The sequence below is a fragment of the Peromyscus maniculatus genome, chromosome 1 (assembly GCF_049852395.1).
Source record: "Peromyscus maniculatus bairdii isolate BWxNUB_F1_BW_parent chromosome 1, HU_Pman_BW_mat_3.1, whole genome shotgun sequence".
Lineage (NCBI taxonomy): Eukaryota > Metazoa > Chordata > Mammalia > Rodentia > Cricetidae > Peromyscus > Peromyscus maniculatus.
Window position 1 is genome coordinate 73,736,675 of NC_134852.1, and position 13,671 is coordinate 73,750,345.

Below are 13,671 nucleotides of genomic sequence, written 5' to 3' on the forward strand. Positions count from 1 at the left end.
TGCACTACAAATGGACTGAGCCAATCCCCATCCCAATTAAAATTTTAAGCACACATCAGTTACTTTATATAAATCTACTACTTCCAAAACATTCAAATTCTGCCTTGATTGATCTCCAGCATCTGTAACTACGCTTTACATTCTTCCTTATTTGATCTGCACTCAGATTTAATAAAGATTTATCTCTATTAATTTCTCAACATTCCAATCGTAGGCATCACATCATCTTCACAATGCACGCACTTTGTCCTTATTGTCTCTTGCACTCTTTTGCAGAAAACCCAAGTTCAAGAGCCAGTCTCCGCCTTTCTCCAGGGCCTTCACACTTAACTTGATTTTGCACAAACCCAGTGTGTCCTAACTGGACTTCACCACCTCGGCTACATGTTTCTACTTAAACTTGCTCCTTCCCCATCATGATCTATCTCTGGCCCATACAGGAGACCTGCAGATTAGTCTAGTGGCATCCTCTCTCAGACCCCAGCGGTTGGGCTTTGCTTCTTCACTCCTATTCAGCCCTACCGCCCTTCTGGCTTCCCAACACGCATGCGCACTGTCATGTCCGCCCCGCCCGTCCGCTGCTGCGGAAGGCACAGCGCTCAGTAACGCGCACTTCCTCTGCTGGTGTCCACCGAGGGAGTACCGGTTCCAAGAGCTCCCAGCCGCAGCGGTCCTGCTCTGATCAGACGCCGCAGACATGTCCGAACAAAGTAAGGACCTGAGCGACCCTAACTTTGCAGCCGAGGACCCCAACTCTGAGATGCAAGTCAGTCCTGCGGATCCGGTGGCGGTCCCTCCTCCCGTGTCTCCGGCCGAGACCCCCGCCGGGCCACCAAGCGCTCCTGAAGGCCCTGTGGCAGCCCCGCAGGCCTCGCCGCCGCCTGCAGAACGGTTCGAAGAGGTCGACCCTAAGATCTTGCAGCAGGCCGCTGAGGAGGGCCGCGCCCACCAGCCCCAGAGCCCGGCCAGGCAGATGCCAGCACCACCCGCCCCGGCCCAGCTGGTGCAGAAGGCGCACGAGCTGATGTGGTACGTGTTGGTCAAGGACCAGAAGAGGATGGTCCTGTGGTTCCCAGACATGGTGAAAGATGTCATGGGCAGCTACAAGAAATGGTGCAGAAGCATCCTCAGGCGCACCAGCCTCATCCTTGCCAGAGTTTTTGGGCTGCACCTGAGGCTGACCAATCTCCACACCATGGAGTTTGCCCTGGTCAAAGCACTCAGCCCAGAGGAACTGGACAGAGTGGCGCTGAACAACCGCATGCCCATGACAGGCCTCCTGCTCATGATCCTGAGCCTCATCTACGTGAAGGGCCGCGGGGCCAGAGAGGGCGCGGTCTGGAACGTGCTGCGCATCCTGGGGCTGAGGCCCTGGAAGAAGCACCCCACCTTTGGAGACGTGAGGAAGATTATCACCGAGGAGTTCGTCCAGCAGAATTACCTGAAGTACCAGCGTGTTCCCCACCTCGAGCCTCCTGAGTACGAGTTCTTCTGGGGGTCCAGAGCCAACCGTGAAATCACCAAGATGCAGATTATGGAGTTCCTGGCCAGGGTCTTTAAGAAAGAACCCCAGGCTTGGCCTTCCCGATACAGAGAGGCTCTGGAGCAGGCCAGAGCTCTGCGGCAGGCTAATCTCGCTGCCCACTGCCCCCGCAGCAGTGTTTCTGAGGACTAGAAAGGTCCCCAGCACATTGATAGTTTCTGACCCATACTAAGGCTATGTAAGGGTGGGGCTGGGTCATTAGAGTATTCCACATTCACAGTGCAGTATTTCATGTTTAACTTTTAAGTTTTCCGTACAGTGCTTTTGTACCTTTTAATTCAATGTATTCACTTGTGTACTCTTGGGTAGTGTTTAGGACTTATGCATGTGTGTTTATAAGTAAGCAAGTGGGTGCTTTCACTTTTGTGCTTTCTTGGATTTTTGTACAAGAAGTGTGCTGTGCTAAACTTGTGAAATACATTGAGATATTGTGTATCTTGTTCTTTGTATGGGACTGAAGATCTGTATGGACAAAAAAAAAAATAGGCTCTGGAGAGTAAGCAGGACTCACCAGCAAAACAGGCCTGACCAAGAGAAAGGTCAAGGCCCCTCTCCATATGACCTCAACTGGCACAGGAAGCATCTGTGTGGAATGGACTGATTCGAGCTGGAATGTTCTCAGTGTAGGCACTTAGCACACTTTACTAAACATGTATACAACCCCCCCATAAATAAACTTTGAAGTGAGCATTAAAGATCGTTGTGAAATAATTTCTTTGGGGGGAGGGCAATTATTTTTGTGGAAGGGGGAATGGGAATGGGAATGGGAATGGGAATGGGAATGGGAATGGGAATGGGAATGGGAATGGGTGGGGATGATGAAGATTCTCCCATGCACAGCATGGACAAATACAGTATTCATCTAAAGAGTGGAAAACCACTACACATAACCACTCAAGTTTACAGCTTTATTTTCTTTTTAGGTGACACTTCAAAGAATGACATATTAAAGGTGTAATAATCAAAGAAAAAATCTATTATCACATCACACGGGAATAACAGGTATTATGAAGTGACTGCCCCTTCCCTGTTTTTTTTTTTTTTAGTTTTTGGTGGGCACTTAACAGAATGAAGCATTGTTGCTCAACACTATGAGCATTTTATCCTTTATTTTATCCTCCTATCATCCATAAGAGGAAGTTACTGTATCTGCACGGAGGAAGAAATATGCAAAGAGTGTTGGTAAGGATCTATCTAAAAATCATAGAGGTTATGCTGAGTCTCAGTCCCCCACAGCCACCACTCACATGAGCACCTTGGCTCCCTGCTGCATACACGAAGGATTTGATTTTTTTTATTAATTTCAAGAGTCTTTTACAGAAAAATAGGCTTCTGGGTGTATAAATTAGGGAACTCAGTTTCAGAAAGAATTAACAACCTAATCAAGCCCTTATCCTGCTTAGGAGTGACGACAAGATCTGAAACATAATCATCCAGGGGCTGGGGGGGCGGGGGAATGAAGATGAGGGAAGCCTTTCTGACAGTGGGATCAGTAAGAGCCATGACATGGATGAAACAGGGGTAGTTGGGTATGGGAAGTTGCTGCCAGTGACAGCCACATTTGTGGCTCAGCATCTGTAAGCTGCATCGGGCAGTATGTAATGAGGGGGTGAAATGGGATGAGAGTCACCGTACACAGCAATAACTGGGGAGAAATCATTAGGAAGCCTCTGGTCTGGGGAGAAAAAGGGAGGGAAGGGGCTTTAATGAGATCACACATCCTTTACACTCCAAGTAGGAAAAGGCACCTAGCCAAAGTTAGAGCATTTTTTTCTAGAAAAAGGTGGATGAGGGGAAACACCTGTCACAGCATATTTAAAAGTATGCGGAATCCTATTCATATGAAAGAGCTACAATCAGTGTGTTGGAGTGCAGATCTGCCAGCACTTAGTGGCATTATCTAGCTGGTGTTGCAGGGAATGAAGATGCGTACAAACCCCCGTGTCTGTTAAAATTGAATCTACCCCCATTTAGTTGCCCCCGTGGTCTTTCACGGGCGTGAGAGTGGGGAATGGGGAGAAACTGGCAGTGACCCTAATGTGGGTGACCTGACTTTCCGTGCACGGCTTCACAAAGAGCTGGTGTTAGCTGTCATATTTATTTGAAAAGTTTAGGGTTTCCCTGCTGTAAGAGCACAGATAAAGAGATAAATGGATCCAAGATTCCTGACACTGGCACCCTAGCCAAATCTTTGCAGAGGAATAGGATTGTGAGAAACAAGGAGCTGGTTCCAGACAGGCACAAGGGCAGGGCTGCTCTCCAACTGTGTTGTCTTGGAGACAGCTAGCCATAGAGAAGGAAGCTTTGCAGATATGGAGCGTTTAATTCACGACACCTGTTTCTGTAGATGCGGCAGCCTGGGAACACAGGGAGGAAACACTCAACGACGTTCTTACATTTCCATATTGGCTTATAAATTAAAAGATAGAGTTTTCCAAGTATTTTGGAAAAGTTCTTAAGATGCAGAGCTAGACCCGTCAGGAAACAGCAGATGCTCAGTTTCAGAGGCCATCACTGTGATGCTCCGATATTCTAACTGGGAGAGATTCCCTGATTCTTTTCATGTGCCAACTGTAGCTTCGTTTTTACTTTGATAATTTACTTCTACAGCACAGACCTATTTGTGTTCCTTTTTATTTTTATTTTTTAATTATTTTATTTTAGTGCTTTCATTGAATTAGCCTTACAACATTCTGTCCCCCTTTTTCCTCCTTTCAGCCCCTCACAGCTATTTCAGATTAATATTTCCTGTTATTTCACATTATTTTCAAATGAATAAATTTCATTTTTAAAGTCATGTAAGGTAGAAAGAGCCTATGGAGTTTTAATATAAATTAAAATACCTAGTTTAATCTGTCCTCAGAGAAAATATATGGTTTTAAGCTGTGTCATAATTAAATAGGAAAAGGATATTTTAAATGAACCAGTAAACTTATATCTTTCCTACATGTCCCAGTATTCGCAGCTCTATCTTAATATTGCCTGACCAACTCAAGACACCCCTTGCTGGGGTTGTTTACAACATCCATGTTTAAACTGCTCCTCAGAAAATACATGATGTTTAAAAATATTAAGTTCATTCTGTCACATTTGAAGATAAAAAGTCTTATCTGACCTCCTGACGTGAAGCTGAAGCTCTTTTATTTTATGCCTGGCACATGGACATTCTTGGCAAATGCTTTTATTTTTTTTTTCAAGAAACAGCACTATTTTCCTTTTGCCTTTTATTAAAAATAGACATTTTTCTTATATAATGTATGTTTCTCCTCGGCTCCTCCCAGTTCCTCCTCGCCCCTCCCCCCACCCTGACCCACCTCTTTCTGTCTCTCATTAGTAAACAAACAGGCTTCTCTGGGATTGCAACAGAATATACTATCACAAAACAAAAACTAACACCACGGAATAGGACAGGGCAATCAAACAGAGGGAAACAAGATCAAGAGAAGGCACAAGAAACAGCTATGGATGCAGAGATCCACTTGCCCGCACACTCAGGAATCCTATGTAATGGCAAAGCTGAAAGCCATAATGTATATGCAAAGGAGGTGAGCACTCAAAATATTAGAAAAGATTGATACCTTCATGCAGGACAGAAAAAACCAAGAACAACAGATGTATCCAACTAGCCTGAAACATAGAAAAGAGATAAGAAGTAGAAAAAAGAAATAAAGGCAGAAAATATTGGAAGCAGCTTCAAGAGCCAGCTCTAAAAGAAAAAAAAAAATGTGAGTCAGTTTCTAATAATTCCAGGGATTTTAAAAGGATAAATAGTACAAATTAACAACTACTCACTGGGTAAATGCATTGATAACACAAGTAGCTGGGTGCATGAACTGGCAGTGCATGAACTGGCAGTTTGGAACCTGGGGCTTATACAGGGACACTTGGCTCAGCCTGGGAGGAGGAGACTGGACCTGCATGGACTAAATCTACCAGGTTGAACTCAATCCTCGGGGGAGTCTTAGCTCTGGAGGAGATGGGAATAGGGAGTGGGGTGGGGGGAAGGCGGGGGGGGGGTCGGGAAGGGGGTGGGAGGGGGGAGAACAAGGGAATTCATGGCTGATATGTAAAATTAAATTTAATAAATAAATTTTAAAAAATGGGGGGGAAAAGTGTGTCAGTTCCTAATAGTTCCAGGGATTTTAAAAGGATAAATAGTACAAATTAACAACTACTCACTGGATAAATGCATTGATAACACAAGTAGCTGGGTAGAGCTGGAGAGAGGAAAATTGCGAAGGGAATGATGTAATTCTGTTTCAGTTAAAACATTGAAATAATTTCAATTTAAAAAGAAAAAAGGAACAAAAATATGTCAGTGCTGTAAAAATAACATATCAAGTGAAAAAATGAAAAATATCCAATTTAGTAGATAAAAGTATGTTTTATACAGTAAGTGATTAAAAATATAATAAAAGTGAAATAGTGTTCCATTCTATTACTAGTTAATTAAAATTGGCATACATATGCCCTCTTATAGTTGGACATATGCTACATGTTGTCTTCTGTACTAATTGGGGTGCAAGTTAACCAGGCAGTGTTCAGAAGAGGAAATGCTGGGAATTAAAGATTCAAGAATGAACAGAATGATCATTGTCCGGTGGTCAGAAGGCATTCACTAGATTGAACAAGGCAGGTGAGTAGCCAGAATTACCCACAGCACAAAAAAATACCATCTTAGAAACAGTATGAGGATAGAGGGCTGCAAATAAATGCATACAATTCAGATTTTACAAAATAAGTGTTGTATCAATTTGCATCTATTGTATGAAAATTTATTAACAGCCTGAATGTGATAGTGGGAAGGGTGTGTTTGACGTAAACATTTTTTGTGTGTGTCTAAGGACTGTAGTGAGAATGCACAGAGTCACGATACTGTAAGTTGTCTTGAAATTAAATAAAAGGAAAATAGGAAGTAAAATTCATTCCAAGTTATCTAAAATATTCTTTTTATCTGCCCCCATTATTCCATTTTACTTAGTAAGGGTTAAAAGTCCTTAAATATATGACATATTTCCCTGTATCTACATAGTGATTTTTCACTTTATTTTCCGCATGATTTAATATGAGAAGATCTTACAGCCTTTGTGGTTGGATGTATACATTTATTCACTTATTTGTTTAATAAAAATATAGAACTTCATTGTGTTTTTAACTTGTTGTAGGAACTTTTAGGTATTGGTAGATTTAAAAAAATGTGGCTTTCAAGAAGTATATAATATACCCTATTCATAAACATTATTTATTTGCCAGTAACTGCCTTGGTTATTAGATCAACTGCCTAGGGAGAGTAATTAATTAATATCTGTGGTGGTCAAAATGATTTTAATTTTATTTAGTAATGCTTCACAAAGGAAAATTTTAATGATACCAGTGATTATCTTTCAGCACACTGGAATACTTGCTCTTTATTTTTGCTTTTGGAAGTTGAGAGATGGAGGATAAAGTGAGGAATGGGCAGCAGGTATTGACTCTGAGTTCAGGCCTGAATATAGGTTGAAGGTCATTTTTAATTGATGAGACAGGAAGAAGGGGAGCAATTTCAGGGAACGCTAGCATTTTCTATAAGGGAAATCTATGAAACACACTAAAAAAGATATACAATAAAGATACCAAATTCGAGTGAGAACACCATACCCCAGCTGTGGAGTAATGCATTTATCTACAGGAGCTGTGAGGAGAAATGTCTCCATGCTTGTCTTCTGAGAACCTGAAGCATTTCCTTGTCGAGTGGTGCAGGAATGTCTGGCAATGTCACTACAAAGAGTGCCTGGATAAGAGTTCAAAAAGAAAGCCAGCAGAGTGCAAGGTCATAGAAATCAAAATAGCAACATTTCCAACCAGAGGAAGTGGCCAAGGGTATCAAATGTTATTGAAGTATCATAAACAATTTGTAAAGGGATTTTGCATTTAGTGGGATCCTTGCTGTTAGGGAATAAATTAAGTTTAGAGGCTTAGAAATGAAGTTATCACATGGTTGGTAATAACACTAACAACTCTGGTGAGCAACAATTGTGGACTTCAGAGAATGAGTATAAAGATGAGATTAGTGGGGAAAATTTGAAAATATCTGTAGAACAAGTTGACAAAAAAATAACTAAGTGCTACAGATAGGAAAGGTAGGACACATGGAGGACTGTGGACAAGCTTTCTGGCATCAAGAACTTCTTGAGTATCAGTTATTTATTTAGGAAGTAAACACAGCAGATTCATGTGGGAAGATGATGAATTCCATTTAAAAGAAGTTGATTTTGACATGAATATGAGATATGTCAATAGAGATGTGAATTTGACTGGGTAGAAATTCACAAGAGAAAAAGCTGAAATGTAAAATACAATCTGAGGAGCTCATGAGTGAGGATGGGTGGAACTGCTTAGAGATAGTGCTGGGATTTGGAAAGGTAAACTGTGCTTTTTCCCATGTATCTCAGGCAGGAAACGCAATCTGCTGCTCACTTTCAGACACTTACAACAGATATGTAGCTTCCTTTTACTACCGAAGATATCCTTGGGAAACTTAAAGAAAAAGAAGACAGGAAAGGAAAGTGGTGGGAAAAAGAGCAGTGAATCTTAGCGACAGAGAGAACACTCAAATGGTATCAAAAAATGCAGAGTCTAGTGAAATCAAGAGAATTTGCTTTAGAGATGCTGTGGGAGTCAAAGGGTAGTGGGGTTAGGTACCTTTCAGGTCTAAAGTAATGAAGTAACAGAAAAGTATCTACTGAAATTATTTATAAAAATTTATTTCCCTCTTATGAAACAAAACATCAAAAGGTCATATTCCAACAAAAGATGAGTTTAGTGAATTGAGAAGTGAGTAGCATATGAATATAAACAACTTGAATATTGAAGATGAAGAGAAGCCAGCACTGAGGGGATGAGGTGACAATCAGCATAAGTCGGGTGACAAGCCTTAGATGGAACTGGGAATGCATATGCCATAGAGATGAGGCAGGCATATAAGAATGATTGATAGCTGCATGCCCATTTGTATCTGCGACAAAAGTGGATGGTATTATATTCTCATAGGATGGCAGGAAAGAAAATGATAAACACCGATCCAAATGAATTCCCAAAGCAGACTGTCATGGCAAAGTCCCATAGATATTAGAGATTTTAACTTACTAATATGTGAAAATAAGAATACGACACTGTCATTTTTTATTTATTCCATAAATGCAAGAATCTCTCAAATATGAGTCTGTCATAATTCACCATATTAGTAATCAGAAGAATAAAACATATAAGTTGAATTCATACCAAAAGGACACTTGATAAAATCCTACTCATCATGATATAAAAAAAATAACTGTTAGTAACTTAGTCTTTGAAATGAATACAAGTAAAATTTATTGCCCCTTTGTAACTGTTCTGTATTTCTTTCATACTTGAGACCTTCTTAGTAAGATGGATACCATGCCCAGTACTAGAAACCTAGCTAACCGTTCATTGCTAGTGAATTGGTGATCATTAGAGGAGAATCAACAACCACCAGTCAATTAAATCCCTAACATCCTATTAGCATGTGTCCTTATAAGTACAGATAAATGTAGTCTTCACCCCTCATCTTTGCAACAGATTCGAACTATTACAGAAAAAAAACACAACCAAACAAAATGCAGAGTTGTGGAGCCCAATACCAATGGCTACATCTATAAAATATCCCTGCACTTAAGTTCAAGGAACATTTCAGAAGAGGAGTTTTCTGTGAGATTGTGTCTCTCAATAACATCAGAAACCATACTCATAAAGTCTCAACAACATGACCACCAAAATGTGAGCTGAATAAGAATGATATAAACAAGTATGCCAAACTGAATAAGGAAAAATCCGCAAGCCCTCAACCCTACACAAAGAACTGCAGGCCACTGAATATAGGTGGGAGTGGGAGAAGTAGCTCTCCCCAGGGAAGAGGACACCAACTGGCTGTCCAGGGCCAAACAGTCAGCCCTCAAAACGTACATGCAAGCAACACTATATGTAGTTAACAGGTTATATTAGGAATATATAGGTGTACATAAATAAATATATGTATGTAATAACAATGAAAAAAGAGGCCATGAATTTGAAGGAGAGCAGAGAGTGATGTAAAGGAGGTTTTGAACTAAAGAATGGGAAGGCAGAAACTTTGTAACTAAATTGCAGTCCCAAAAAGAAAAGAATGTTTGTATTTATAGTATTAGCTTCTTTAATTTAACATGAAGCCATCCAAGTTAAACCAAGTCACAGCAAAAAATGACAGAATTTCTTTGCTTTCTGGTTAATAATATTTTATTCTGCTCATATACCACAGCTTTTTGTCCAAAATGTTTATGGACACCAGTTGATTTCATGTTTGTTCTTTTGAATAGTCCTGCAATAACTGTGCGAATGAAGATGTCCTTTGATGAACGTATCTCATTTCCTTTGGCTGTATACCCAGCTGAAGAATTATTGGATCATGCTTCCCAACACAAAGAAATGATAAATGTTGGACAAGATAGAAATGCTAATTACACTGATTTGATCATTACACACTGTATGCACATGTCAAATGATCACTCTAGCCCATCAATATTTAGAAATGTCACATATCAATTAAAATAAAAAAGAAATGGGAACAGTAACCTAGTAAAGTTTACCCTACAAAGCACTATAATTAACATCGCTTAATATTGGATGGTGAATGATAGAATGGTTTTGCTAAGATTAGATATGAAAGGAAGGTATCCACTTTTACTCCATAGTCTTCCTTTTCAACTTAGCAGCAAAATTCCTGTCCAAAGATGATGAGATAAGTAAAACAAACATCCTTATTTACATTTTATGATATAATTGGCTACTTCAAAAGTAACCCTACAAAACCAAAAATGAAAAATTTCTAAAATAATAAGGGTGTTTAGAAATAACACCAAATTGAAGATTAATGGGCAAATTTTTATTTTCAAGCAATAACAACAGGAAAAAAGAAGTAAAAATCCAATACCATTTAGCCTAGCTCAGAAGTATTTTAGTGTGCACTTAACTAAGTAGATTCTGCATCTGTATGTCGAAAATCACATAAAACACTAAAAGGAAACAAGAATATAAGCAAATAAATTTCATGGTATAAATCTGAACAGAGTAAAGAGACAAAATTGAATTATAGGATTAATACAATTCCTATCAAAATCAAATGTTTACATTTTTCCCAATTTTGATACCAAAAATGGTCACCTTCTGGGTAGCCATTGTAGTATGTGAAAATTCACAAGTGATCTATGAGCAAAGCAGTTCAGAGGGAAACTACAAACCCACCCTACAATCCCCAAACAGGTGAAGTAAGTCTAAAGTCAAATGTGGATAGAAAGTTTTATGTTTTTGAAGCCTCTGTGACTTTTTCCCCTGACCATTGACAACACAATGATGTACATCCTGCAAAACTGGACTAGTGTAATTGCACAATTCAAGCTCCTGTGACTTATTTGATCCAATGTTCTGACTGTGAGGAGCTATCAGAAACTTCCTTACTGTAGATTTGCTGTTCTGCTTTTTATCAATTTAGTGCTACTTCACATTTTAACGTTACGAATATTGTGACCATGGTTTCTGAGAACTCAGATAGAGAAAACAAGAACAACTGTAATGTGAAGGCTAGCATAGTCTGGAAAGCTAAATGGTGGTGTTACTTTAATGGTATCTACCGGTAACATATAAATGGACTAAAAATGTAAGTAAACAAAACAGAACATTGAGTACAGCAGAGCAAAAACATTTATGATTGAGCATAATGGAGAAAGAAGAGCAATCTCAGTGCTTTTCCAAGGCTGAACAACAATGTACTGAGGCTAGATGGTTTACACAAAAATCCATCTTGTCACAACAGTGAAGGATGAGTCACATCAACCAGGGATCAGCAGGTGCTTCCTTCTGAGAAATAGAAGGAAAAGTTCTGCTCAAGCCCACCTTTGGCTTGCGGGTGGCTGCCCCCTTGGCTCTGTGCATGTTTCCATCACTTCCTGCTGCAAAAAAAAGAGCAAGTCTCCAAAAGTGTGCATAAGACATTCATGCAAAAAGGCTCCTCAGTGTCTGTGGAGCATTGTTCTAAGACCACTGTCAATACCCAAATCCATCAAGGACCTTAAGAATTATTGTGACATGCTTGACTACAGTACATGCACATCCATTCACGTACTTGCTTTATCTTTCCTCAGTGGTTTCTAACACCTAATATACAAAAACTTCAACAAAAGAGTTAATGTGTATATTAGGAAATAATGACAAGAAAAAAATGTCTCTATATTTATAATATAGACATTTTCTTCACACATTTTTAATCTGTGACTGGATGGCATTGATGAAGAACCCACAGGGGCTGGGGGATGAATATCTTCTGAATGTATTGAATATTTCTTTTTGTCTTCTAAGATGATACCAGCATTTAGTTGAAAATTACAGCTTCTGAATTACTTATTTAAAACACGTAAACCAAGCACATGTACTCTTCTAATTTTCTTGATTTTTAACAAAAAAAAAAAACTGAGTGAAATTACATCCCCTGACTTATAAGTCATAACTAATATCCTCTGGGCAAATAAAACAGGAAATGTGGATAGCAGATGCATCAGTGTGCAGCTGATTCTGCTAGGTCTTTTCATCAATCATGCTTGTTATTATATATCAAGGGATGCATCAAATAGGAAACAAAACACGTATTCCACCTACCTCTGAGTCACTTTAATTTAAAAAATAGAACTCCCAATTATCTGCTTGTTTTTTATGAAAATTTTAATTAAGTCCCAGAAAACTGAAAACAAAAGATTATTTATATCTTATTCAAACCCTAAGTAGATATTGCTCATCCATATGCATCATTGGCAGATCGTGCCAATGTAAATTTGGCAAATTCCATTCAGTCTATGAGCTTCTCATCAAAGGAAATGAAAATATATTACCTGCTAAATATTTCACAGACCATACAGCACTGCTAAAAATGGAGATGTATGCTTGCTTGTGTTTTGAGGCTTTCATAATTAGTATTTTAATAACTTTACAATTTTTGGAAAACATGCAGAAACATAACTGGTATCGCTGGCTTTACAGAAGTAGGAGGAATCATATCCTTAGAGGATTCAGCTCATTACCACAAGTCACAGGAAAAGCATCAAAATGTTGGCTTGCCAAAAAAATCATATTTGCAAAGTATATGACAAAACTAATATCCATATAATTTGGAAACACATGAGGATGAGAAGAAACATAATGAAACAATTTCAAAGAAAATATACATGCCCCCCACACACACCACAAAAAAAAATTACTGTTGGTAATCTTTGAAGAAGTTGTGAGAAGCCCAAAACGGAACAACTGATTTGTTGTGGTTTTACATTTAAGGTGCAACAAAATTTGACAGTGCAAAATTAAAACAAATAAATACCCCAGGAATGGAAGAGAGTTAGACTAAAATTGTCTAAAAGGTAAATAAGTGGATTGTCAATAAACAACAATTGTAAATAAATCATTGTCATAATTGTGTACACTTTGCTGACCTCACCAGGCTCCAATCTAATGGTTAAACAGACTGGCTCCCTAATTTTGTAGCTGACTATACAACTCAGAAATGAAAACAATGTATACTTTAACAGAGGGATAAACAAACAAGACACTACAAAAAAACAGAGAACTCAAGCATGCCCCCCCCCACGAGTGTGACAGCAGACTTCTGACAAACATGTCAGAACAACTCAATAGAAAGTGACAACTCGCCAGGCAGTGGTGGTGCACGCCTTTAATCCCAGCACTCAGGAGGGAGAGCCAGGCAGATCTCCCAGCACTCGGGAGGGAGAACCAGGCGGATCTCTGTGAGTTCGAAGCCAGCCTGGGCTACCAAGTGAGCTCCAGGAAAGGCACAAAGCTACGCAGAGAAATCCTGTCTCGAAAAACCAAAAAAAAAAAAAAAATGACAACTCAATAAATTATATTGGAGTGATTAGATATCTGTATGCAAAATTCATACAAACCAAAGACTTGACATAAACCTTACATACAAAATAACCAAAAATTGGTATAGCACTAAACATCTGTAACTGTAAAAATATATAGATTTATTTATTTTATTTTAGGTATATAAGTGTTTTGCTTAGTATGTATGTCTTTGAATAGTGTGCATA

The 13,671-nt window shown here is 39.3% G+C and overlaps 1 protein-coding gene across 1 annotated transcript; it reads left to right on the forward strand.

Moving 5' to 3' along the window:
- The first annotated feature begins 576 nt into the window (after positions 1–576).
- Positions 577–2,238, forward strand: Ndn (necdin, MAGE family member). The gene has a single exon (XM_015991003.3). It carries the CDS (start codon positions 698–700, stop codon positions 1,673–1,675), a length of 978 nt encoding a protein of 325 aa, XP_015846489.1. The 5' UTR covers positions 577–697; the 3' UTR covers positions 1,676–2,238.
- Positions 2,239–13,671: the final 11,433 nt, after the last annotated feature.